We start from the raw sequence: 26398 nt of genomic DNA, 5'->3' as shown, positions 1-26398 counted from the left end.
AAGACACGATGTTGACAACGCCGTCGCCGTCTATCCAGCGAGCCGGAGTTAGATTTTCATTATGAGGGTTGCTGATCTATGCAGAAAACACTATAACAACGTCTCAAGGAAGGAACCGACGTTATATCATCGCCACCTTAAAGCAGTCTTATTCAGCTGGCCAGGGCATGCCGCAGCTTGTCATGACCTAGTATGAGTTTTTTTTTCCTTTTTTTTTACGATCGATCTCTTGTAGCTTTATTAGTCCTTTTTTATTGACAGTGCTATTCTGCTTTGTACACGCGGTTTGTTGAAAAACTGACAGAACTAAGGAAAAGAGCTGTGCGAGCGAGCGACGGAGCAAGTGGGAGAGCGCAGCAACCGGCAACTACCCCAAGCAGCGACGCGGGCGGCCTGCTGCTGCGTAACGGCGTTCAGCTCCGGGAATACTTCGAAGCATACCATCCGTACGAAGCAGAAGGGCTCAGCGAAATACCGGAGCTGAGAGATACTAGCACTTACTGTAGTTAACACGAGTCCCTTTGCAAATCGATCTTGGACGCCGAGTCGCCGACGCTCTTTCCGTGAGGGGCCAAGCCACCAACGGTCACGCACGCGAGCCACACCTCTGGCTCTCCCCCGGCCACGCCGTCGACGACGATAAGGTGCGCGCTCCCTTTATCGGAAAGGAAGGCGCATCGGATTCACCCCGATCCGCTTATCGGCAACGCGCCGAGCGTCTCCCGCGGCGCACAAGTGTCCGACATCTCCCCGTGCCGTCCAAACTCTTGGCGACACACAACACCTGTCAAATCATCGGCGCCACAGCGCGGCGCAAGGCGAGCACAGCGCACCCCCGGCCAGGACCAGCACGACGATCACGGAAAGGCCGGCCGGCCGGGCGGCGAACGTGGCCGCGCCATCACGTCGCGCGCCCGCGAGCTGTGTCCCGCTATAAATAATCCCAGAGACCATCCACGCATCACCCGTCACCCAAGTGCCCAGGCCCCGAGAGGAGCGAGCAGACAAAGAGAAAAAAAAAAGAAAAAAAAGAAAGAGAAGCGCCGGCGCCCGGCAGGGCCAGTGCATATACACACGCGACGCCAGTGGCCGATCCACCACCAGCTCGATCCGGGGGTGGCAGGTTGGGGAGGAGGCGAAAGGCGTCGGGGAGCCGGAGCCCAAGCCATCTATTCCGATCCGACTTGGAGCCTTGGAGGGGAGGGGTCGCGAGTTGTACAGGCGCCGGAGACCTCGTGGGGAGGCGGCGCGGAGGGGGAGAGGAGATCACGCAAGTTTGTTGCGCTCGAAAAGAACAGAAAAGGAACAGGGAGGCGGCCGGATCAGGAGGTGAGTCCCGGACCGGAACGCCGGGGGCGGCAAGCGGGCGGGCGGGCGACGCAACTGCCCAGGTAAGGCGGAGGCGCGGGGCGCTTTTATCGATCGGTTTGGCGGTTCTCTTCTCTCTCTGTCTCTCTCTCTCTCTCTGCGCATCTGAGTTTGTGTGTGTGTGCGTGTGCTGGTCTGACGGCGGCGATGGCGGCGGACGGGAATGCAGGAAGTGCATTGCCTGGCGGCGGCGTACCATCGGCGTTGTGGTGCCGGCAGAGGAGGACTGCGGCGGCGGCCATGGGCGGGTACGAGCTCGTCAGGAGCGACGACGCGGCGGGCGCAGCCCTGGGCCCCGATCTCGAGTCCGGCGCCGGCGGCACCACCAGCAAGGCCGCGCCCCCGTCGCCCGCCGCGCGGCAGCCGCGGCTCGTCTCCCTCGACGTCTTCCGCGGGATCACCGTCCTGGTACGCACACATACTTTTACCCGGTGTTCTGAATTTCCTCAAACGAATTGAACTCTCGCTCTCTCGGTTCGCGGTGGACGCACGCTAGCTACCATCATCCTCGGCCGCTGCGCTCTCCTTTTCGCCCATCCATGGAGGGGGCGGGCGGGCAGCATCGGCCAACCGAGCCGAGCCCATTCATCGTGTCTCGTCGCGATGAAGAGCCAACTGTCGCGTGCCCCCATGATCCCACCCCGCGCTGTGCTTGGCTTTCTCCCTTGTCTGCTTCCCTTCCCCTCTTCTCAATCAGGAGAGAGCTTTGCTTGCTTTTGCGTACAAGTGTGCATGAACTTTTGCAAAAGAAAGAAAGGAAGAAAAATCCTTTTGTTTCACTCATTAGTCATGGTCGCCTTGATCCATGATCATCACCTAGTCATGTGTCTGTAGATACAGGCCATAAAGAAAGCAGCAGAGAGAGAGAGAGGGGAATCCGAGTCAGGGTCAATTGGGCCAAGCAGGCACAAACAGAGCTGCTGCTTATACTAACTAAACCATCATGGTCACAGGAACCGTATGCCAGCTCTAGGCACCCGTACGGACGCATGTAGTACGTGTCACATGGCGATCAGATATTCAGATTCCAGTACAGTCATCAAGGTAAATGCTTATGCATCAGAGGAGTCCCGGCACATGTACTAGTAGTAGTATCCACCGAGAGATCTTGGTTCCACGCTGGTGGTTACGGAGCGACCAGCCACCCGGCGGTCGGGCCATGAGTGGGTTCATCCGGACACACGAATTCATCGTTCAGAAAGGAAAAGAAGAGAAGAGAAAAGAAATGAGCAGAGGAAAACAAAATTCTCTGCTCCAGTACGTGTTGCCACTTTAGTCGAGCAGCAAAGGCTACAGCACATAGTACGTGTTCCGTTCCCCTGCACCAACATGGAAAAGGGCTGCTATTGTTAGCCCACCCATAACCATTGCGTTATATATATCTGTATACTAAATATGTTTTGTAGGAAGTACTGTACTACTCTTTCAAAAAAAAAGAACTTTTTTTTAGTTTACAGACTTTTTTAGGGAAGTATAATAAATATACATCGATGATTCCAGTGATAACCTTTTCTTTTTTTTGGAAGTTTCGATAGACTTTTGCGGCAGCCTACGCATATGCACCGATCCACCGACCTCGTCGTGTCAGGCCTCCCCCCAGGACCTAGAGGCCCAGATGCACCGTAGTAATGAGAAACTAAACTTCGTTTGACCAATTTTATTCGGGGGGGAAAAAGGGTGGCAGATCATGGAAAACGCAGGGAGGCAGCTTCATGGTCCGTGCTTGAAGATACCCGTTCCATGGCAGGGATCCTTGATTCCGAGATGCTTAACTAGAGCCCAGCTCGTCCTTGGGCTTCTGGGACACGACGCGACACAGGAGCCGCGGCTTTTGCCGATGCTCCCTCCCGCTGCACGACGTCTCGCCGGTGCGCGCACGCACCCATCGAATTCGAATAACCTCACCCGGCAGCTCCTTTTTTTCTTTCTAGCGTAGATCTACTATATTTTTCGTGCGGTTTTAGATTTTCCGTGGATAAAGCTACCGCCTGTAGCTTTGCGAGTCCGTGGCCCGAAGCCAAAGACCCAAAGTGCATGCGTGCGCGCACCAATACGTCGCCCATCTCATGCGCGAGTGACGCGTATCCAAAGACACTATTAGCACGACAGGCTTTAACAGAAAGACTGCTAGCTAGCTTATTCAGAGATGACGCCGTCGAGGTCAGATCACCCCTTTGGCTTTGGCTGGTGGCCGCCACTGATCGCTGCTTCTTTTCAAGCAGTTGTGCCTCGAATCCTTTATCGCCGTGTCAAGCACCAGGGAGCCTACGTCTCGTACCTCACTAACTGCAGTTTGACACGGACGAAAGCCAAAGCCACCCCACAATGCATGCCTCATCTCCCCACCTCAAGGTGATCTTCTCCTCTGACGGCTCACCGCATTGACAGTACCCACCCACTCAAGTGGACGCAAGATCCACCGAATCATAGTTAAATTAGTGTCTAGGCACACCTCTTCAAAAAAGAGATGACTATTATACGGTGTCCATTTGTTGAGGCATTCGTATGTGCAGATCTCAAGATCAGAAACGAGAGTACGCTCTCGCACGGCAGCACCCCGGATCTCACGCAGTAAAAACTTGGGGCACCAGCAGCCACCAGCCACCACCAGCCAGTTTCTGAAGAATCTGATGCGCAGCGTGATGCGATCTGAAGCGCAGCGACGGGACAGGCACCTGCAAGCGGAGGGACAGCGGAGACGTGGACATGATCGCGAGCGGCAGATCATGCCGTGTGGGGAGGAATCGGGGCCCTGCAGCAGAGCAGGGGAATTGATGGCCGTTCCAAGGACAGAGAGCGGGCCTGTGCTCCATTTACACGTGTCCTTCCATCCATGTGGCCGCTGGGCTCGGCTGCTCCGACGCGTCCTTCTCCGGCGTCGCTGGACCGAGTGTAATTTCACGCGCTAACTTCGCTGCTGCAAGACCAGAGGTCAAGATCAAAGCCGGCAAAGAGATGGCCGTGCTGGCCGAGATGACAGAAGCTCACTCACAAGTATCCGTCCAGCGAAACAATCACTAGCTTTGTGATTTTTTTTTTTTGCTCAAAGGAATGCTTAGGTGTGATTCCTATGCGGCTCTCTTGCGAATGCCACCATACTGAATTTTTCTGCAAGTTGCATCTTGATCTCTGAATTCTACGCTTTTCGTTCCATTGGCTTGCTCTAGAACGGGAATCCAGGAACGGGTAATGTTGGCACGGACTAGTCCATCCATTTGCAGACAGAATATGTACGTTCGCTGGTTGAGGTAAAGGCAGTGAAAATGGGGGGCTTCAGAATCCAATGCCTTCCTAACTCAACTGGATGTGTTGGCTGCTGCCACTGGAATGGCGTTGGGTCAGTATGATGATTAGTAATGCTGCTGCTTTAGCCACAGGTTACAGGATTACGAGATCTAATAATGCACTGATATAGTAATACAGATAGATCACCTCTTTCAAAAAAAAAGTACAGGTAGATCACTAATCAAGGCTTGGCATCGGATCTGCTGCGGTTGGTGTTAAGCAACACACGTCCTCCATCTGTTGTCAGCCTGCATATGAGAAGTGCGGGATTGCTATCATATATTCCCAATCCATTATGAGCATTCGGATCCCCTTTAAGCACTATAAACACGAAACCATTGACTTGCTGAGTTATGGTGCTCATGCTCTCATCATTTCTCTTAGGAAGAACAGATGCAACAATCTATACTATTCTTTTTTTTGGGGGAAGACTAGAATCTTGTTTCTGTGTAAGGGAAATAAGAGCAGGAAAACGGCAAGAAATGTTAGAAAATGTTACTCCTGTTTTCAAATAATGATGTTCAAATGAATTAATTAGCTTGTTCTAAATGTCACATATTTAAAACCGCAGTGTATTTTGTAAATGCTTTCCTTTTTTGCAGCTTATGATCATTGTTGATGATGCGGGAGGCTTCATCCCAGCACTGAATCACTCTCCTTGGGATGGTGTAACAATAGCTGATTTCGTCATGCCTTTCTTTCTTTTCATAGTTGGAGTCTCACTAACACTAGCGTACAAGGTACTGGACACTGAGATCACAAGCTTCCCTTTCAGAGTAAATGCTAACTCACCAGAATGCTGAATGGGTTATCATGCCACTATGTGCATGCAGCGTGTGCCAGACAAATTGGAGGCAACTAAGAAGGCGGTACTTAGAGCCCTCAAGTTATACTGCCTTGGTCTTGTTCTCCAAGGTATTTTGGTTATTCACAACTAGTGTTAAAAAACATGGATTAAACCAGCATTTTCCCAAAAAAATTAATTAGTTTAACAATCAATTGTGTTCCAAATGCTGTTTCTTTTCTGCAGGTGGATTTTTTCATGGTGTTCACAGTCTCACTTTCGGTGTTGATCTGGCAAAAATACGGTTGATGGGCATACTTCAGGTACCAACCATTTTGTCAAACATTTCATTCAGAATATATTGACGTGTTGGCTACTGCAAAAGGTGACTAGTCATTTGAACGTTATATGATGGTTTTATTGTTGCAGAGGATTGCGATAGCCTACCTTCTGGCTGCAATATGTGAGATCTGGCTCAAGAGAGATGATGATGTAGATTCTGGACTTGATTTGCTCAGAAGATACCGCTACCAATTGTGAGTTCAGACCAAAAGTATCCTCACTCTTAGGATTCTTCTACCCTCACAAATGATCAGTAGTCACGCTGAATTCTGAGTAACATTTGCAAACCATTTCCAAATTCCTCCCCTACCAATTGTGAGTTCAGACCAAAAGTATCCTCACTCTTAGGATTCTTCTACCCTCACAAATGATCAGTAGTCACGCTGAATTCTGAGTAACATTTGCAAACCATTTCCAAATTCCTCCCTTTCTTCTGCATATTCTGTTCAGGATAAAGGGTAGATTTAAATTTCTCATATTTCTAACATATGATTTGTTTTTGTACTGCTAGATTTGTAGGATTGGTCCTCTCTTTCACGTATACTGTTCTTTTATACGGAATATATGTTCCAGACTGGGAGTATCAGATTTCAGGTCCTGGTTCCATAGAGAAGTCATTCTCTGTGAGTGCAGTGTTGCTACATCTTCTGTATCTTGTTATAGGTTCAGCATACAACACTGAAGTGCTGATATTCAGGCTACATTTTAATTCATCAGGTGAAATGTGGAGTCAGAGGAGATACTGGACCAGCTTGCAATGCCGTCGGAATGGTTGACCGTACAATCTTAGGGATCGATCATCTCTACAGACGGCCTGTTTATGCGCGTACAAAGGTTTGATATGCACTGCAATATCTGAGTAATTCTTTCTGCTCCCTTGTCACAAAATTCAGTCAACATTTTTGGCTTTCCCGCAGGAATGCAGTATAAATTATCCAGAGAATGGACCGCTTCCACCTGATGCTCCATCATGGTGCCAGGCGCCATTTGATCCTGAAGGCCTTCTCAGGTCAATGTCTCACTAACTCTCATCATTGCCCATAAGCTTGTCTTGCAATGAGTGATCCTCCAACTGCCTATTAGTTCTAACTGTTCTTTCTCTGACATTCAGCTCTGTCATGGCAATTGTCACTTGCTTGATTGGTCTGCAATTTGGGCATATAATTATCCATTTTGAGGTATAATTTTGGTTATGATATCGTATTAAGAGTTTGTTCTGGTGTTGTGAGATGTATTCTCATTCTTTTCAACTGGGATAAATTGACCTGCAGAAACACCGGGGAAGAATCACCAATTGGCTGATCCCTTCCTTCAGCATGTTAGCAGTAGCCTTCTTAATGGACTTTGTTGGTAAGTGTTCACTAAACACTTATCAATTCCTAATTCTGAGAAGTGAGAACTTCATAGTTGAGATGAACCCAAACAATTTTCATGATTCCTTCCAGGAATGCGAATGAATAAACCACTATACACAATAAGCTATACTTTGGGTACTGCTGGTGCTGCGGGGCTCCTTTTTGCTGGAATTTACACTCTGGTCAGTCCCTTGGACCCAAGAACACGAACAATATATATATGAAAGCATCATCCAGCATCTCTGAATCTCATGTTAACTATCTTCAATCTTTCAGGTGGACGTGTACGGGTTTAGAAGACCAACCATTACGATGGAGTGGATGGGGAAGCATGCCCTGATGATATATGTGTTGGTGGCATGCAACATCCTGCCCATGTTCATTCGTGGCTTCTACTGGAGGGACCCCAACAACAGCCTTGTAAGTCGCACATTATAGCATTGCATTTTCTCTTACCTACAGATTTGTGTGCTTTGTTGCATCTAGTACTGAACTTCTTTTTCCTTGGAAAAATTGCTGAACTTTGCCTTGCGAAGTTCATGTGCTTTGTTGCATCTAGTACTGAACCCTTTTTTCCCTTGGAAAAACAGCTGAAGTTCATCGGTGTCGGGGCGTGAAGCGATGATCTTCTACACGTTGGTCTAAAACGGGCTAGGGCCACATACGTTGGTATATAGATATTAGGCCTAAACGACAGTGAGAGAATGCAGAAGTAGGCGGTCAGGCCCAAGTTTTGCTGTGCAGCTATAACATGATGGTCATCAGCTCATCAGTCATGAGCTGCCTATTCCATCACCACTGCCGGGCTGGCTGTTGCCACCATCTCCCTGAGCTCTTTGTATATGGCGGAGCTGCTCATGTATATGATAATTGATAACCTACACCGGGATTCAGATGAAATATACTATAGATTCCAACAAGTTCTCAAGGAAAACTTCGACCTTTGTTTTTGGAAGCTGTAGTCTAAGATTCAGACTCGATGTTGTTTGTTGTGCTTCATCTTGGAAGCATGTGCTTGCTTTTGCCTGAACCAATTTAAGTTTAAAAAACTGTCAGAAGAAAACTGTCAGAAGAAAGTTATTCCCTTTACTTCGCAGTAGGAATAGCAGGTTAATTGAACTTATAAGATTCTAAAATAAGCTTGATTCTGGAATAAAATGCTTCTACATGTAACTTTGAAAATGTTCAAAATTTCACATCAAAGTTTCCATTTCTTGGACAGCAGCCGCAACACCTGAATATCACTAACGATGCAAAAGGTCCAAGAAGTAAATACCAAACCTAATCCCCAAAACCCAGACACGGTTCATCCAAACGAAACCAAATGAAAATTAAACGAATTATTGATAACGCTATTGTGTCAACTGTCAATCAATAAGTTCTCCTAACCTATCCTGATATGTGATACAAAACAAAACATCATATCATTACATCTCACTTTTGGTTCTCGACACTGAAATGCACATTCTACTGATCATAAAGAAAGATAAACGGAACATGCATAGAAAGGTGACAATGCATCTACCATCCAATCCTATTAAACATAGCAATCACTGAGCGCGACGAGCTGGTCAATGACACCAGGATCAGCAAGGGTGCTTATGCACCCAAGTTCATCCAGCTGCTGCTGTGCTGCAATTATGCACAATATTCTTTGCATGATCTTTGCTACTGAAGATTTTAGGAAGTCCAGGTGCCCAGTTGATTTGTCTGGAGCTGCAACTGCCCCAATCTGGCTAAAAAAAGGCATAACATATCAAGTGAAGATGAAACTTTCTGGATATTGTTTTTCTTTAAATGATACAAAACAAATAGAACTAGTGGTACAATCAGCATTATAGCAGCAAGTCTCATTTTCCTTTGGGTCGACGACCCAAAACCCACTCCATCCAACTCACTTTCACCTAATTGCTAGCTCATTCTTTTCCTTGGTTGACCTTCTTTCATCTCTAGTTGCAGGAGCCAATATGAGAAATGGTTTTCAAGAATAACTGATTACTAAAAATTTGGTCAGCCCGTGTTTTCTTCGCTGTCTTTCAGCTTTAGTCAACACTGAGTTCACACCATTTGCGTGAACCCTGAAGGGTGTCATCTAAAGATTGGGGACTACTTCACAGGAACAACAGACTATATCTGGCTCCCTTCATGATTCATTCTAAGATTGAGACAACCTTTTAGACTCAAAGATTAGTGTCGACTTTGCTATGACAACTCCAGAAATCTGATAGTTAGCTATCTAGCTTGGTGTTATAATGGAAGATAATCATGTGAAATCTACAAGCACCGTCACAAGGCAACCAACTAGGCAACTACAAGAACTAGATATTCTGATGCGAATCCGAACGCACTGACACATGCCAACCAACCAACAAGAACAGAATATTCAGCTGCTGGGCAGTGCATACCGTTGGTCATAATCCAAACTCCAAAGTAAAGAAAATACCAGGTTGGTTATTTTCATAGTTCCTAGCTGTAAGGAACACCATCCACCAAAGTTGCAAACAATGGCTTGATACATCAGGCTCACACCAACAGCAGGAGCCTTTGCACAATGTTGGGTGTAAGACACTGCCCACTACATATATTCACATGAAGGGTAAGACAGTTATCACTTGAAAAAAAAATAGCAATGGCATTCCAGTACTAAAATTCTACCAAGTGATCACATGGACAAAATATACCGCATAGCTGACATTGACAACACATATTCATATCCACTCTTCCAGTCAGCCAGTGGGATCATATACCTTCACTTTTCACATACAAGTTCGATTAACCTGAACACCCAGAGAGAGGGAAGGTTGCAGAACCTGGTTTCTGAGGCCATCGCCAGGCAAAGGGGGTGATCAAAATAAAACTTGAATGGCAGTTCACAGAAAAGCATTAGAAATTAAAATTTCACAAAGGCGCATCACACAAGTAGAACAATTCCGAAACACTAAAGGGAAGTTCCAGTTCTCATTCCTCGAGACCATACCATAACAGCAGAAACACGGATCAGGCAGAGACACCATCCATCACATGCTGATTCGCAGATCCAGCACCTAAACCCCTAATTAAACCACGATAAACGACTCGACACGACTCAACTCAGATCACCGTCGTCTTATTCAGAGGGAACAGATCGAATGGAAGGGAGGGACGAAGGCGGAACCGACGACGACGACGACGGAGGGAGGGCGGCCGGGCAGACAGATCCGATCGAGGATCTAGGCGAGCTGCCCGCAGTCTGCGATCTTGACCACCTTGGCGGTGGAGCCGCTGCGGGAGCCCACCTTCTCGATGGCCTTGACGACGTCCATGCCCTCGACGACCTGTCCGAAGACAACGTGCTTGCCGTCGAGCCACGGGGTGGCCACGGTGCAGATGAAGAACTGGGAGCCGTTGGTGTTGGGGCCGGCGTTGGCCATGGAGAGCACCCCGGGGCCCGTGTGCTTGCGGACGAACTTCTCGTCGGCGAACTTCTCGCCGTAGATGGACTCGCCGCCGGTGCCGTTGCCGTTGGTGAAGTCGCCGCCCTGGCACATGAAGTCGGGGATGACGCGGTGGAAGGTGGAGCCCTTGTAGTGGAGCGGCTTGCCCCTCCTGCCCACGCCCTTCTCGCCCGTGCAGAGGGCGCGGAAGTTCTCGGCGGTGCGGGGGACCTCGTTGGCGTACAGCTCCATCACGATGCGGCCGGCCGGGGCGCCGCCGACGGTCATGTCGAAGAACACGCGGGGGTTCGCCATCGAGATCGGGAGATCCGAAGCCTAGGGTTTTGGGATTTTTTGGGGGTGGGGAGATTTTCCGCTCGTCTCGGGATGGATGGGTGGATCTGGGGAGGGGCGACCTGACCCGGTGCGGTTTAAATAGCCGGCCGGCTCGGCGCGGTGCGAACCGCGAGGGGAGGGGAGGGGAGGGGGCCGGGCCGCCTGCGGGGGTGGCCCGGCCCAGGCCCAGGCCCTGGCCGTCCGTTCAAAGCCAACTAGAGCCGCGAGAAAAGGCTGTGCGGCCTCGAGCCGTCCACGCCGTCCGGTGGGGCTGACCGGTGGGCCAGCAGCGTCACGGAGTAACCACCAACCTATGCCCCTCACCCCTCCGATCTGATCCCCGTCTTGATTCTTGAATCAGATGGAGGTTTCGTTTGGCCATCAATCCCTTCACTGCACCATTGCTGTAATCTAATCGCGCCAAGTGCTGGCAAGCAAACAAATAACAAAACTGACAAAAACCCGAGGTAGAAAAAACACACACACACCCCATCCGATCACGGGTTACCGCGCTTGATCTGACGAGGTTGAATAGAATACTACCGCACTGAAAGTTTCGCGAAATTCCTTCCGAGCGCTCCGGTTCAGAATCTTCCGGGTTTAGCGGCTCGCGATCGGTTGAATAAACAACGGCGCAAGTGGCTAGCACTTTCACGCATCCCCATCCATGAACGGATGGGATGAACCAGCGGAAACGATACGCGAGTGGATTCCGAAACAGAGTGCACGATCCGATCTTCTACACGTTGACGCAAAACCGGTTAGGGCCTCGATTTGGACAGCCAGAGGATGCAGAAGTAGGTGGCCAGGCCGAGGTCTGGTGTGCGGTCAGAAAATGATGCCGTTTAGCTCATGACCCTGCGTCCCTGCCTAGTCCATCAGCACTCATGAGCACTTTGATTATGAGATTGACTACAGACTGGGATCTGCATGAAATATGGTACAGATACCGACAAGTTCTCAAGGGAAACCTCAACTGTTATTGTTAGAAATTGATCCAAGTTCAGTGATTAAAGTAGTTATGCTTCATTCTAGAAGCATGCCCTTGCCTTCTAAGAAACCAATTCTGTTTCAGAAAAAAAAATGATTACCTCAAATTTGGGACAGGCATAGAAGGTTTAATGAATATATAAGTTCTAAAATAAGCTTGTGCTGGAACAAAATCTCTCCCTGAACTCCAAAAGGTGGTTAAAACTTTCACATAAAGATTCAAGTGTTCCCCCTTTTTCGGTCAAAAGTCACAAAACCTGAACATCGCTAATAATGCAAAAAGAAGTCAAAGAAGTACTTTATCAAATCAAATCCCCAAAACAAAGGATACCGTTTTTACAAAAGAAGCCAAACTAAAATTTAAACGATTTATTCATATTTTATTGTGTCAATCAATGATACATTTTGATGGACCTATCTCGATATGCGATACAGAAGTCCAAAAAAGAAACGTCGGAACAACATACCATCACATCCCACTTTAGTTCTCAACACTCAAATGCACATTCTACTCATCATACAGAAAGAGAAATGGAACATGCATACAAAGGATGCATCCACCACCCAATTCACTACAACCTAGCAATCACTGAGCGCAATTAGCTGCTCAACGACACCAGGATCAGCTAGGGTGCTTGTGTCCCCAAGTTCATCCAGCTGCCGTGCAGCAATTTTTCTCAAAATCCTTCGCATGATCTTGCCACTCCGAGTTTTAGGGAGTCCGGGCGCCCAATGGATCTTGTCAGGAGCTGCGAATGCCCCAATCTACCACAACAAAAGGCATGCCAATCCATGTGAAAATTAAGCTTACTGATTAATTTTTGTTCAAATCATGTGAAAGCATATAAAGGGATGCCACACTAAGCATTTCAGGTAGCTAAATTTCTCTGTGTGTGTGTGCGTTTTTTTTTTGGGGGGGGGGCGCAAATCTGACTACAAACCTATTTCGCCTAATTGCTAGGTCAATACTTTTCCTTGGATTTAGAGACCAAATGAACTAGAATGGTTAACCCAACTACACATTGGCTGACCCGCTGGAATGCCTAATTGCAGGAGCCAATATGAGAAATGGTATGCCCAAACAGATCCAAGATTAACTGATTCCTACATCTTTTGTCTGCCCATGTTTTCTATGCTGTCTTTCATTTATATAGTTAACACAGAGTTCACACTACTTGCCTGAACCGTGCAGAGTGTTTCAATTAAATATTGTTGACTACTTTGTAGGACTGGCCGTATATGTGGCTACTCCATGGTTCATGCTAGCATTGTGACAACATTTTAGTCTCGACTTCGACCTGACAAATTTCTAGGAACTGCAAGAAATTTCATAGTTTTAACTCTGCTTTAGAATGGAAGACAATTGTGCAAAATCTAAGAGCATCATCATATGCCAACCAACTACCAAGAAAAGAATATTCTGCTATTAGGTACAGCCCATTTGTCTACACAAAATGTGGACCTCTTCAGTCATAACATCCAAAAATAAATCAAATACCTGGTTGCGCACGGTCAGTATGAGGCTTTTTCGTAGTTCCGCACTATACGGAACACCATCCACCAAAGTTACAAATGCATAAATTCCTTGACCTTTGACCTGAAGAAGGTAATTTATTAATTAAGAATCTCATATGGCAGGATACCAAAGATAATGAGAGGATGCAAAAGTAGAGAAATATAGCGGCAGCCTATACCTCATGCTCAACACCAACAACAGCAGCCTCTGCACATTGTGGATGTGACACCAAAGCCGACTCAACCTCAGCTGTGCCGATTCGGTGTCCACTACATATTCACACGAAGGGTAAGATAGTTATCACTTGAAAGTCGGCGATGCCATACATGTACTAAATTCTAATGAGTAATGACATGAACCGAACAGGTAGCCTACCTGACATTGATAACATCATCTACTCTACCAGTCAGCCAGTGGTAGCCGTCTTTGTCCCTGGAATTAAAAGACTATTAGCTAAACTATTTGGAAAAGTAAAACTGCTTTCAATACACTTTGATCCCATATAATATTAGGGGATAGGTAACTTACCTGCTGCAACCATCACCAGTGAAATAGTACCCAGCGAAAGGTTTGAAGTATGTGGTCTCATATCTCTCATGATCTCCATAGAGAGTCCGGAAAGCCCCAGGCCATGATTTCTTTATGCAAAGATATCCACTGCATTCCCCTTCAATCTCTTGCCCTTTCTCATCAACAATGACCGGCTGTAAATTAAACAAGCAACAGTTTAGAATTATAAAAGAAAAATAAAGGAATTATATACCTTTACATCTCACAGATAAATTGGGTTTACCTGAACACCAAAGAAAGGAAAGGTTGCAGAACCTGGTTTCTGAGGCCACGCGCCAGGCAAAGGGGTGATCTAAAGAAAACACGCACAGCAGTCCAAATTAAAGCAATGACAATCACAATCATTTTGTGGCATCCACAAAGAGAATTCCAAATTTCAAATTTCACAAGAGGTGTACACTGGAAAGATCTTACCATGAAACCACCAGTTTCAGTTTGCCACCAAGTGTCTGATATGGGGCACCGGGAGTCCCCCACAATGTTGTAGAACCATCTGAAATGAAGTAAACAGAGATATGACCTTTTATAGTTTTTCTGCTCAAATTGTTAACAGTTGACAAAAGGTCCACACACCTCCATGCACTAGGATTGATTGGCTCACCAACACTTCCCAGGACTCGGAGAGATTTTCGAGAGTAACGTGTAACATACTTCAAAAGCATAGCAGAAAATCAGAGAAGGCATACTCATAGCCGGCATACAAATAAAGAGTATTAACATTATCTAAAAGTATTACAATATCATCTCGTAAGAATTTTCAGCCTTGCACTAGAAAAGTTTCTTTATTAGCATTTGAAAAGTAGCAACAGTCAGATATCCCCTCCCAGTGGATTAGTCATAAGAGCTTCTTATAGCAAATAAAGTAGGTACTGATAGATCGTTTGGAGAGTTACATTAGGTCCTATGAGCTGTGGAATAGACATGTAGCAGTAACAATGCATACAGGCTCCATCATACGCTTCCAAAAACAGTTTTATCTTACTAGCTAGTATGGAAAGAATGACACGTAGCAAACAGAACAGAACAAATTAAACAGCAATTGCTGCCTGGCAATCATTTTAAGACAATCAGGTTGATACATACTTTAAGTACTGGGGGTAATTTGATACCCATCATCACATGAGGCCTCGTTCAGATAACTGTGTAATGTTATGAAACTAAATTATGAATTAGGAAAAGGAGCTATGCATACCTCAGTGCCATCACGCATGAGTGAACGAACAAGAGTTGGGGCAGTATAAAATATTGACACATTGTACTTGTCCACAATGTCCCAGCATCGGCCGGAATCGGGGTAGTTTGGAGTCTACATGTATTATTCAAAAGAATACTTCAGGAAAAAGGAAATTAAAAACAAGAATCCAACTTACTAGCATATTGAAATTTAAGATGTAGAAAGCATCCAATGAATACACCAAACATAATGCAAGTAGCCAAACATTGTTCAAATAGTAAGACTAGACTTTTGGTGTAGTGAAGATTGAACTTCTATAATTTCTCAGACAAGGAGACAAGTTCAACAAAGGAAATCAGAAGAAAACCATCAAACTAGGGAATTTGTTTTCATCATCAAATACCACAATTTAATTTACATACTGACAAAAAAAGTAGAAACATACCCCTTCAAAAACGAGAACTGTAGCACCATTCAGGAGAGGACCATATGTTACATAACTATGTCCAGTAATCCAGCCACAATCTGCAGTGCACCTGGTTCAAACAAAATAGTGGGATTTATAAGGAAATAGCAGCTTCTATGAATAATTGCCAACACAGAAATGAGGGTAGACAACTAAAAAACCATAAAAGTTTATGTGCCACCACTTACCAGTATATGTCTGTTGGCTTATAATCAAATGCATACTTAAAGGTTGTTGCAGTGTACAGCATGTAGCCCCCAGAAGTATGCAACACACCCTACATACGCTAAGAGATTAATATTTGGCTAATGCAATAACTGCTTAATCCAGCTCAGTTAGAAGTACCTTTGGCTTCCCTGTGCTGCCACTTGTGTACAAAAGGAACAACGGATCCTCTGCATCCACCCATTCAACGTCACACTTGGTTGGAAATTTTGTCACAACATCCTGAAAGATATTGCGCAACAATTTATATCAAAAAAGCAATGTTATCCTCAGTAGCTATGCACATGCCTTGAAATATAGGATAAGTAACATATATAATAAGTTTCCATTTAGGAGAGAAACACACACCTGCCACCAAACATCCCTTTCCGCTTGCCATTTTGTGTCTTCCCTCTTCATGGCTGACTGATTTTCATACGTCAAACAGAGACCTAGTAGTCAGCACAATGAAAGCCCACATCAGTACACTACAAATCAGGCTGTATTCAATGGTTCTCACATGTCTTCATTGAATGAACCACATTCCAAAAAGACAAGTTGCTTTGGCTATCAAGATTAGAATATACTTGAGCTTAAATACACTATGAGCCAAATGCAGCAACATAGTACACCCCGGTCAAAGCAGATCATTGCATTAATGGATAAATATCATTCAAATGCGACAGTTTATACTATCAAAAGGTGAGTGCTTGTTTGAATCTCAGTTCTGGCAAAATAAATGTTTGAGCTGGTTTTAGTATAAATATCTTTTTCATTTACATTTGGTTAGGGTAGGGTATTGCCTAAAATTAACTTTCAGTTTATCTGATGTTACTCTTATTATTTTGAGTTTCGTGGAAACCAGATGTGATTGATTTTTCAGAACACGAGTACTTTGAATTTCATTTATCCTTATTTTACTATATACTAATCAAATAAGATTTTAGTCTGGAAGCATCTATATCCTACAGTACCCCTAAGAGTAGTGGGTTGTTTTCTGGCACCTACTATATTGCAGGTGACTGAAATTTCACCTGAAATCAGTTGACGATATCCATTAAGCAATTCTGGCGAGATTCGTGATTTGGGATAGAGTTTTTGGCTTCAGATGTGTTCTCGGTGTTAGAGTTTCCCTTGGCAGATGGATGGCACAGTGGTTGAGGTGGTGGGGACGTTGCTATCCATGTGTGGCAGAGAACCAACAGTTGGGTGGTGCAGGGGCAGTGGAATCATGGCAGCCACCCCAAGATCAGGCAGAGGGATAGCTACTGAAGATGAAGAAGGTGAGCATGGGGGGAGCTTGTTGATGGTACAACGCTGCATGCAGGGATAAATAAAGAGAAGATCGTGAGACAGGAAGAGATGCGGAAGCTGGAAGACAATGTTTGAATCATCCGAGTATCATCTGACAGTCAGCATCGGTCAACTGAAAACTACCTTATTTTGAGGTGCCTTTGGCTAGGGCATCCCTTGCTTTCTATATCCAAAATCCATGTCCCTCGGTGGTTTTTTTTTTATCATTTGGACAAACAATATCAGACGTTCCAAACTCAAATGTTGGGTCATACTGCTTTCCTTTGTTGTGTTAAATCCAGTAGGTTTGTGATCGGTGATATACAAGACCAATTTGCAACTTCTCAAAACTTAGTCACCATTGATTGTCTCATCAATGTTTTATTAGAATGACTTCCGAAACAAGGCTTAATCAGTTCTTATTACCATCTGTGGTGGTTGTTCATTTCACTTTTGGCCTTAGTTTGTGTCTTCCCATAAATGAACAACTATGAAAAAGCTTTTTTACATATTGAGAACCCTAATGAAAATTAACCCTTAGCCCTATGTATCTATCTTCGTATGAGGTTTGTTTTTGGCATGATGTCGCAAAAAACATTAATGACCCATGGGAAAGAAAATTGCGAGTACAAAATAGCGCCACCTGTTAACAGTTCAAAATTATCAACACGTGTACCAAGACCAGATCCCAGTGCATACCTACAGAGACTCCATTCTTCTCACTTTCAACCAAAGCTGCATCCACTATATCTTTGAGAAGGATGGGCTTGGCGCCACGCTTCACAGCATTGCATGTGATGACAAGCTTAGGCTTGCAATCAACAATCCTTTGGGCTAGTGAATCCGCTGAGAAGCCAGCAAACACAACCTGAACAAGCATGATGCATCACAACATAGAAAATGAAAAACTAGGATTGACAAGATAGCCATCACAGCTTGTAGTTCTAGCCGTTACCGAGTGAACAGCACCAATGCGGGCACAAGCAAGCATGGCAATGGGCAGCTCCAGCAACATTGGTAAGTAGATTATCACAGCATCACCCTTGCCAACACCAACGCTCTTCAAGTAATTTGCAAGCTACCAAAGTACATAAAAAGATGCCTCAGGTTTGGTTATCTTCCTTCAACCTCTAAGCACACGTGTTGACATGTGTGCTAGTGCATTTGTCATTCACAGTTTTTCTTCTGTCAATTTTTTCAGATATGAGCATGCATTTACCTGGCAAACCTTCTCCAGGAGCTCAGAATATGTGAGCTTCCCATCCTGACCGGGCTCATTACCCTCCCAGTACATTGCAATCTTGTCCCCATTACCAGACTCGATGTTGCGGTCAACAGCATTGTAACATATATTGGTTTTCCCTCCCTTAAACCACTGCACAGGACCAAGAATCGTAAGATGATTCAGAACCACCGTGCCCATTCCATTATAAAGGATGCCAAATTTACCTAACACCCATCAAATAGCACTTACGCTGATCTGGACAGGTCCCTTGGTGACATCGAGGTTCTCCGAGCACACCTCACTGGGGTTCCACTTCTCCTTCCAGTAAAAGGTCTCGGCAATCTCCGACCAGAACCCCGACGGGTCCTTGATGGACCTCTGATACATCTCCTGATACTGATGCCGATCATGAAAATCACACAAAGATCACAACTTCATTACACCACAATTATCAAATACAAAATGAAAAATAAGCACAGGCGCAGATAAAAATTGTAGTAGTTCCCAATTTGGATGCACTATTTATGTCCCTGTCGGACTTTACCCACAAGCCTGATCATGACTAATCACTCGTGCTTCCAAGGTTGTACGACGCCCGAAATGAAAAGCACCTATGTGCTAAAGCAAACGCCTCAGTCTAGAGGAAGCCATTGATTGGATAAAAGACTCGATTTTTGGCTTCAGCAACAAGAATCAAGAAGCGCACGCACGCAGTGGACGAGCACCGAGTTTCGGTCCCTACCAACCTGTTTCGGGGAGGAGACGAGCGCGTTGGCGGAGAAGTCGGGGCTGGGGAAGATGAGGTCGTTCTCCTCGGCGGCGAGCGACTCGCCGAGCACGACGGCGTTGATCCCGGAGATCTTGCCGGCGCCGGAGGGCAGCTGCGACATGGACTCGACGTGGCGGAGCTTGTCGGAGGAAGCGCCCGCCGCCGGCTGCTCGCCGTTGGCCGTGCCCATGGCGGTGGCGGGTGGCGCGGCGACGGTGAGCGGGGGCGAGAGGGAGGCAGCAGCGAGATCCGGGCGGGGGCGGGCGGCGTCAGCGATGGCTACCGGTGGACTCTCTCTCTTTATAAACGGTGGTGACCGATCGATCTCCCAGCTACTGCCAGAGCTACCGGCCCAGTCCTCGTGTTGACTTTTGCTTCGCTTGTTTTTCCGCGATGATACTTCTCTCAATCTCTGGTGAGAGGGGCGAAATCGAATTGAATAGTGTGAGTAGGTTTGAATGGTACCTCTTTGATTTCTAGTGTACAGGATCCAGAGGAGGAATAGAAATTCGCCTTATTGGCAAAGACCAAATAGATGGTGAGGCAAGGGAAATGCCGAGATTTATTCCATTCTCGTTTCAACGTCTTCGATTGATTTAGAATGTATTTGGTCTGAGTAATCATAGCTCGTGCTTATTCTACCGCTCTCATTTTGTTATCTTATCACGGCATATAAACAGTTGCATATAATGAACAAAGCCATATTATTCCACATAATTTGCGAACAATATGACATGACCTCGGGCATCTTGTCGTAGTATGGGATGTCATTTATGCAAAAAATTTATGAGTTGGCGTGTCGCGCGAGTTACAACCTCCTACGAACCTACACAAGTTCACTTGTTTCCAACAAAATAACGTCGGAACTAACCAAATAAAACAAAAGGTAAAACTGACCTTCTGTCATGGTTACCCGTACGCCGTAGTCCATCCTCCATCCCCTGCAAAAAACCCGTTGACTCCAGCGGAAATGCACTGGACGGGTCCCTCCCATTGGCCAGCAGGTAAAGGGGGGAAAAAAAACTCTGCCGCGTCACGGCGTTACTGGCGGTTGCTGATTAGTGGGTCTGCCTGCCTGACCGTGTTTGTTGGGGAAGGGGAACCGAAGAAAAGCTTATCAGATTGCCACCGTATCCTAGTTTATTCTATCCCCTGCTGGTCGTGCACGAGCATCGCCGAAGCGAGGTGCGCCCCCCGACAATTCTTTATTCGATCGCCTCGCCACCATCAGCCGATTAGCGTGAAGCAGCCGCGCCAGAACGAAACGAAAGCCCGCCCACGCGTACCGGCGGCGCATCCACATGACGAGCAGTGGGTGGGTGCAGCGGCCGGGCCGGATGCATCATCGCTGGCCGCTCGTGTCGTGCTGCCTCTCCTCTCGCACAGTCGCACAGCTGGCCGCCGGCTAAGCGGCGGCGGCCGCGCGGTCGGTTCGTGCGCGGACCGACGGTGCAGAAGAGCTAGCGGGGTGTGGGGCCCTGCAGCTGCAGGTGTATTTGGTCGTAGCTTCGGTTGCGATGTGTTGGTTGCAGCGGCGTGCGACCGTGACCCGGCAACAACACCGGTTCTATTCGGGTTTAAATGAGGGTCCATTTCGAGGACGGGGACTCGGTCACCGTGGTCGAACTCCACCCTTCTGCGGTACGCGGTATCACAGCCACGAATACGGGAGTGGTTATGCTGTTTGCAGATTAATTAATACCGGTGGTTAAGGTATGGCAGGCATGGCTTGATGCTATTGCTCTAGAGTTTTCCTTTCTCTTCTTCTTTTTTACCACATTTAGAATAAAAAATAAGATGCTAGCTTAATTGCTTATGCCCAATTGTAATGATATTTTGTTATGGATAAGGTGGTTGGTATACCATATTGGATTAATTGGACCAGTTAATCAGATAATTTCAAGGCTCGTAAAAATAGCGGTAGTTACACTAGTGGTTAAATCACCTTACAAGTTGAGAGAGGATCCTTTAACTAACTTATAAGGTGCAGTCTGTTCAGGTAGGAAGGTTAAAAAGGGATACAAGGGTACGTACACGCGCTTGCTCGCCTCGGGAGCTGAGGCGACGGGATGTGTGGGCTAGGCTTGGGCGTATTTTGCTGTTTTGAACTTTGATTGATGACTAAGTACCCGACGCTGGTTGATAGTAATTTATGGCCAGACTGATGAGGGATGACTGACCACCGATGATCATCAGTTACTAATAGCTATTATGGTTGAGGGTTGCTGGTAGCTGACGCTGGTTGATGGTTGTCACTGCTGCGATGAACTGGACACCCAAAGGTCTACCAGGGTCTATACATATGACACTTCTCTTCTCTTCCACGCGCACTAAACAACACACATACTCCACTGCATCTCCGTTCCAGTAGTCTAGGCGCACAGACTAGTTGTAAGGGCGTGCCTCCGGAACTCCATTCGAACCGAGTGGACGGCGATCAAATTTTTGGGAAACGCATCTACGCGACTGCTCGTTGCACCTACTCCCGACAAGTTGTTGCGAGACTACTTCCGGCGGCACAACTGCACTGCGAACATCCGCAGAGCATCAGCTTTCGATCGGCTACATGGAACAGGCTTGACCGGAATATCGACTGATATGAGTAATAGCGCATTCGTTGCTTTCGGCACTGGCCCCACTTGTGGATACATCATCCTAAACTTTCTGTTTAAATTTGTTATCGTTGTTGCAAGCACAGTAAACAATGCTTCTGTTTCAGTTATCATATTTATCATGATTTTTTTTATATTTCAGATTAAAATAAACCGTAAATTGCCTCTTGTTCCAAACATACCAAGACTATAATATAATTAAAGGTGACACATGTAATTTTTTCAAAGGTTTTATAAATATTTTCTTGCAAAGTCTAAAAGCTTTTGCAAAACCTTTTTATGATTTTTTTCAGAATATATTTTATACTTTTTTATTGATACTACTTTGACATGTTTAATTGATCCAAATATTGTGCGCTCTGCACATGAGAAAAAGGGAATGGAGCGCCGATGGGGCGTGGAAGAAAAAGGAAGCATCATTTAGTGGACATGTTAATTTTTATTTTTTGAAACTACTACAACCGTATTTTCTAAAATTATGAGCCTAAGCTAGAGACCACCTAGCACGTGCTAAACTGGTAATTAGTAGGGGACCATTGGAAGAGAGTGTGGTGGACGCAGAGCAAAATGTCGAATCATATGGCGATGACTTACATAAGGAAGGTGGATGTGTAGACACAAGACATGCATAGCTAGAACCTTCATCATACTGTTGACGAATTGTCTAAATAATCTGAATTTTTTTTTCAAGAAATTGGATGTTCATATGAATCCATACAAAGAGGGATACATATATAATCTGAATGACTAGAATTGACCCTGTAGGGTTTCCGTTGTAGACCCTGCCGCTGCCACTCTCAAGCAGCTAGTTTTCAGCTATATTGCTCAACGCTCTCAAAGCCAAAATCGATCGATAAAATCCAGCAAGCAGGTTGGAATAATGTTGGGTGACGAAAGCGAAATGCCGATTGCCGAGACAAAACAGCAGGGGTCGGATCGATGTGTTAAGAGTTGAGATATCCACCATGCATGCATGCTTTAATCATGAAGACTGAAAAGGATGCACGACATTGATGTGCATGGTTGGTTGGTTTTGGCTTTTGAGCTTGGCATGGAGTCAGGCCTTGGCGCGTGGATCGCGACGCCGCCGGGACTAAACTTTGGTTGGGGGATCTACCAAGCGGCTGAAAAAAAATATCTGCGCGTGTTGCGTCGCTGTAGCGTCAGATTCAGGTCAGTTTAGCCCATCGTATCAAACCACAATCTCGCTATTTAGAGTATTAAATAAAATTTATTTATAATTTTTTTTTCACATATAGGTGCTAATTCGCGAGACGAATTTAATGAACATAATTAATCTATAATTTGCTACAGTGATGCTACCGTAACCATCCGCTTATCATGGATTGATGTACCTGTTATATCGTCTCGCGAATTACTCCAGAGGCTCTATAATTAGTTTTATAATTAGATTTTATTTAATACTTCTAATAAGATTAGATAGAGCTAGCTACTTGATCAGAGGGAGAACCCCAGCTGCGTGAGAAGACACCAACCTGTGTATATCGACCGAAAAAAGGTCTTGAGGACTGTTTGTGATGTTGACAAGCAAGATATTCTAACAAAACAGCAATCTGTCTATATCGAAACGGTGTTTATTATCAATAATGATTTTATGAATGTTATATTTCCTACCAATAATTTATGAACGGAATTATTTATAACCATTAGTTTCTTAATAATTTGGCAGCTAATGATTATTTGAACAACAGCTGTATTTGCAACGGCTATAATCGAACGGCTATATTTCGAACGGCGGTATTTTTCGTCTCTTCTTGTTCTTGTTTCATATCTTCAAGGTGGGAGAAGCCTCCGTAGGTGCCTCTGTAGAGCCGTAGAGGCTTGTTCGTCGGGCATTGCTCTAAAATTGAACTCATCAGCATCAAGCTCATTGCTTCCAAAATTATTCTCCATCAATTTCATCCAGCTTTGCATTTCGACCTCCTGCAGTTGAGCATGAGTAAAAAGAAATTAAATAGCAGCCAGGGATAAAATCTCCTATCCCTAGCAGCCAGGCAAGCAGCTAGCGGCGTGGGGGCAGGACGGCCGCACCGTGCAGTGCGAGGCGCAAGCAGCAGGCGGCGTGCAGAGCCAGGGCGGGCCGGCCGCGGCAGGTGCGTGCAGCGCGAGGGGCGGGACGGCTGGGGAGCGCCGCATCGGCGCACAGCGGGCGGCGCCAGATGGCCGCGGAGCCCCGCATCGGCGCATTGGGCGCGGCCTCGGGGCGGGTTGCCGCCGACCCCATCGGGCGCAGGCCGCGGGGCGGGGCGCCGCCAGCTCCCATCGGGTGCAGGCCGAGGGGCGGGGCGCCGCCAGCCCCCTCGGGCGCAGGCCGCGGGGTGGTTCGCCGCCGGCTCTCACGGGCATGACTGCCGGTCCCATGGCCGCGGCCGCGGGACGGGCCGCCGCCGGATCTACAGGTTATCCCCTCCCTCCCCTAGATTGCCTAGACTGCATGGCCGCCGGAGTCGAGAAATCGACATACCTAGCGCGGGGAAACCTCCGTGGACGGCGCCGGAAAAGCTCCGTGGAGGCGATGGAGGGCCGGCCGTTGGCGCCGTCGCCGGATGAGAGCTCGGTAGAGGAGCTCCTACGAGTGAGAGTCGTTAGGGGGGAAATGAGGTCGCCTCATCCGTCGGGGGCGGGACGAGAGCAAGAGGCGAGTACAACTGCATTGGACCCCCAGAGGCCAGAGGGCAGGGTTGGGATTGGGAAACGAACAGAATCACGTGAAGCTGTGAACAACAAAAATGGATCTCTTGGGCCCTTGACAACAGAGCACTAGTAGTGTTTTTATCTCTTTGCCCCAGACACAAGGAAAATTGTTGGACGCAGTCCATAAGTGCTTAGGCCCATTGAAAACTTGATTCTGCAGTACTCTGTGCGGAACTGAGCCTTGCAGGGCTGGAGAGGAGGCACGGATGAAAATGGCTGCCGCAGTGCCGCGCGACCGTGGCAGCGTTGGCCTTTGGGCCGGCACGCCTGGCAAGGCATCGTTGCTGCGTCCGGGCCGCAGGAGATCCACCCTTTGCCGTGGGCCATCCGGCCGTCACAAGCAATAATACACACATGACTAGACGAGGGGGGCGCCTGTGCTTTAGTACCACATCGCTAGCCGAACTAAAAGCCAACGGCTAGCCGAACTAAAAGCCAACGGCTTTAGGATTTAGGGTTTAGATGAACCCACGAGCACAGAGAACAGCACGCAGCTGCGCAGCGGGCACGTAGCCAACTCTAGCTATGAAGAGATATTCGACGATGCATGTATGCTATCTCTGAATGAAGGCCAAACAAAGCAGCGAGCCAACCAACCATCGATCATCGCTGTAGTCGCTGCCCTCATTATCGCCGGATTATCTTATACCTTGAGGATAAGCATGTCCGTGGTCTAGCACCACTTATTATATTTGCCTCCCACAACGCGACAGCGACACCGTACGTCGCGTTTCGCTAGAGCTAGCACTGGCAGCCTAGCACACGTGCTCTCGCGCGTCGCACGGCGTAATTCCGCAGAGGAACGCCGAGGACGGCGCTGCATCTCGCGCGTCAGGTAGCCTCGTATTCTTTATACAGTTGTACCACGTACTCTTGTTGTCTCCGAAGCCTACAAAGGCTACCGCTTGGAGTGTACGATGGCATGCCGAGCGATCGAAAATGGGGTGCTACACTACACGGCGTCCTGATCTAGATGGTGATGGGATCCGCTGATATTTTCACCGAGACTGGCGTCAGGTCAGGACATGGCCAGTTTAATTAGGTCGAGTGGCAGTGGCGCCCATGTTGATCCGGGCAGCGCCACGGTCGGCAGCCTTTTGTTTCCTTGCTGCATGATGCGAGCTGATTACTGAGGAAGCACACCCTTTCGTCGCCCCAAAGGGCCAAGCACAAGCTTCAGTGGCATGGCTCCTCCATTCATCAGTACGGTCCTGACCCCCATGACGGCTTTTGCCCTTGCTTCGTCTGGTTGGTGGCGTCAGAGACAGATTCATCGGGGTTTGATCTTTAGGAGGGTACGTGGTACAATGATCGGATGGCGCAAAAGCTGCGAGAGGAAGGATGTCAAATCAGGATTCTCGCACTTTCCAAGATATATCTGAAAAGAAAAACCACGGCATGACGGCGGTCGACCGTGCAAGTCACTATTGCTGAAACCTTCAGCTAACATAGCATGGACCAAGCAAGAGCCGTTCCGTTCACCGAGCACTTGGACTTCAACTGTTCATCGGCAAAGACTAACACTGCACGCGTTCATCATATCTTTTTTCCCTGCTCGTCAACTGCATCCATGGGGTGGGAGACGCAGCAAGCAGGATCCACAAACCGGGGGGCCAATAATTGCAGCGAATTGGCTCGAGCAACCAAGTGGATTAGCAGATTAAACTACGGCATTATGGTGTGCGTACGCGCAACGGTGGCAGTGGCCGCCATTGTTTACGGACTGGTGCTGAGCTAGCTCCTTCCAGAAAATACCCTGCACCAGAGCAGGGCCGTCATGAGACGTTGCTATCCTCCTCCTCCTCCTGGGCCAGTCACTCACCGGCTAGCTGATGGATACACCTTCCTACCAAACCCAAGCGCATCCCATCCGGCATCCTAGATAAGTTTTCAGTTGTTAGATTACCCCATGAGATGCCGACGTTCCCTTTGTGTAACCACCACAAGTAGGGGAGAAATTGGGCCTAGAAAAAGGATGGAA

The 26398-nt window shown here is 47.1% G+C and overlaps 3 protein-coding genes and 1 long non-coding RNA gene across 5 annotated transcripts; 1 reads left to right on the top strand and 3 right to left on the bottom strand.

Moving 5' to 3' along the window:
• The first annotated feature begins 952 nt into the window (after positions 1-952).
• LOC112891372 (heparan-alpha-glucosaminide N-acetyltransferase-like) lies at positions 953-8092 on the top strand. Of its 2 annotated transcripts, none has more exons than XM_025958217.1 (14): positions 953-1391; positions 1502-1776; positions 5256-5393; positions 5487-5568; positions 5684-5760; positions 5867-5973; positions 6291-6402; positions 6497-6613; positions 6697-6788; positions 6891-6957; positions 7051-7129; positions 7225-7316; positions 7411-7554; positions 7725-8092. In XM_025958217.1, the coding sequence occupies exons 2-14, from the start codon at positions 1516-1518 to the stop codon at positions 7749-7751; spliced, it is 1395 nt and encodes a 464-aa protein (XP_025814002.1). In that variant the 5' UTR covers positions 953-1391; positions 1502-1515; the 3' UTR covers positions 7752-8092. The 2 variants fall into 2 exon arrangements, with proteins under 2 accessions (XP_025814002.1, XP_025814010.1); XM_025958225.1 differs by having other exon boundaries at positions 960-1391; positions 1538-1776.
• A 1911-nt stretch (positions 8093-10003) lies between these two features.
• Positions 10004-10958, bottom strand: LOC112880736 (peptidyl-prolyl cis-trans isomerase). Its single transcript, XM_025945488.1, has one exon. The coding sequence runs from the start codon at positions 10860-10862 to the stop codon at positions 10344-10346; it is 519 nt and encodes a 172-aa protein (XP_025801273.1). The 5' UTR covers positions 10863-10958; the 3' UTR covers positions 10004-10343.
• A 1265-nt stretch (positions 10959-12223) lies between these two features.
• LOC112880727 (acetyl-coenzyme A synthetase, chloroplastic/glyoxysomal) lies at positions 12224-19451 on the bottom strand. Its single transcript, XM_025945478.1, has 18 exons — positions 19068-19451; positions 18571-18717; positions 18316-18471; positions 18052-18174; positions 17796-17964; positions 16173-16255; positions 15945-16046; positions 15788-15876; positions 15579-15669; positions 15152-15265; positions 14533-14609; positions 14374-14452; positions 14183-14251; positions 13918-14093; positions 13765-13821; positions 13568-13658; positions 13372-13470; positions 12224-12638 (listed from the first exon to the last, which is right to left on the bottom strand). The coding sequence occupies exons 1-18, from the start codon at positions 19278-19280 to the stop codon at positions 12453-12455; spliced, it is 2121 nt and encodes a 706-aa protein (XP_025801263.1). The 5' UTR covers positions 19281-19451; the 3' UTR covers positions 12224-12452.
• A 3832-nt stretch (positions 19452-23283) lies between these two features.
• On the bottom strand, positions 23284-24591 carry LOC112873642. The gene is made up of 2 exons (XR_003224795.1): positions 24188-24591; positions 23284-23646 (listed from the first exon to the last, which is right to left on the bottom strand). It is a non-coding gene; the product is annotated as an uncharacterized LOC112873642 (long non-coding RNA).
• Between the last annotated feature and the right edge of the window lie 1807 nt (positions 24592-26398).

Source organism: Panicum hallii, chromosome 1, assembly GCF_002211085.1.
Source record: "Panicum hallii strain FIL2 chromosome 1, PHallii_v3.1, whole genome shotgun sequence".
Taxonomy (NCBI): domain Eukaryota; kingdom Viridiplantae; phylum Streptophyta; class Magnoliopsida; order Poales; family Poaceae; genus Panicum; species Panicum hallii.
This window is presented reverse-complemented; position numbering and strand designations above follow the sequence as displayed.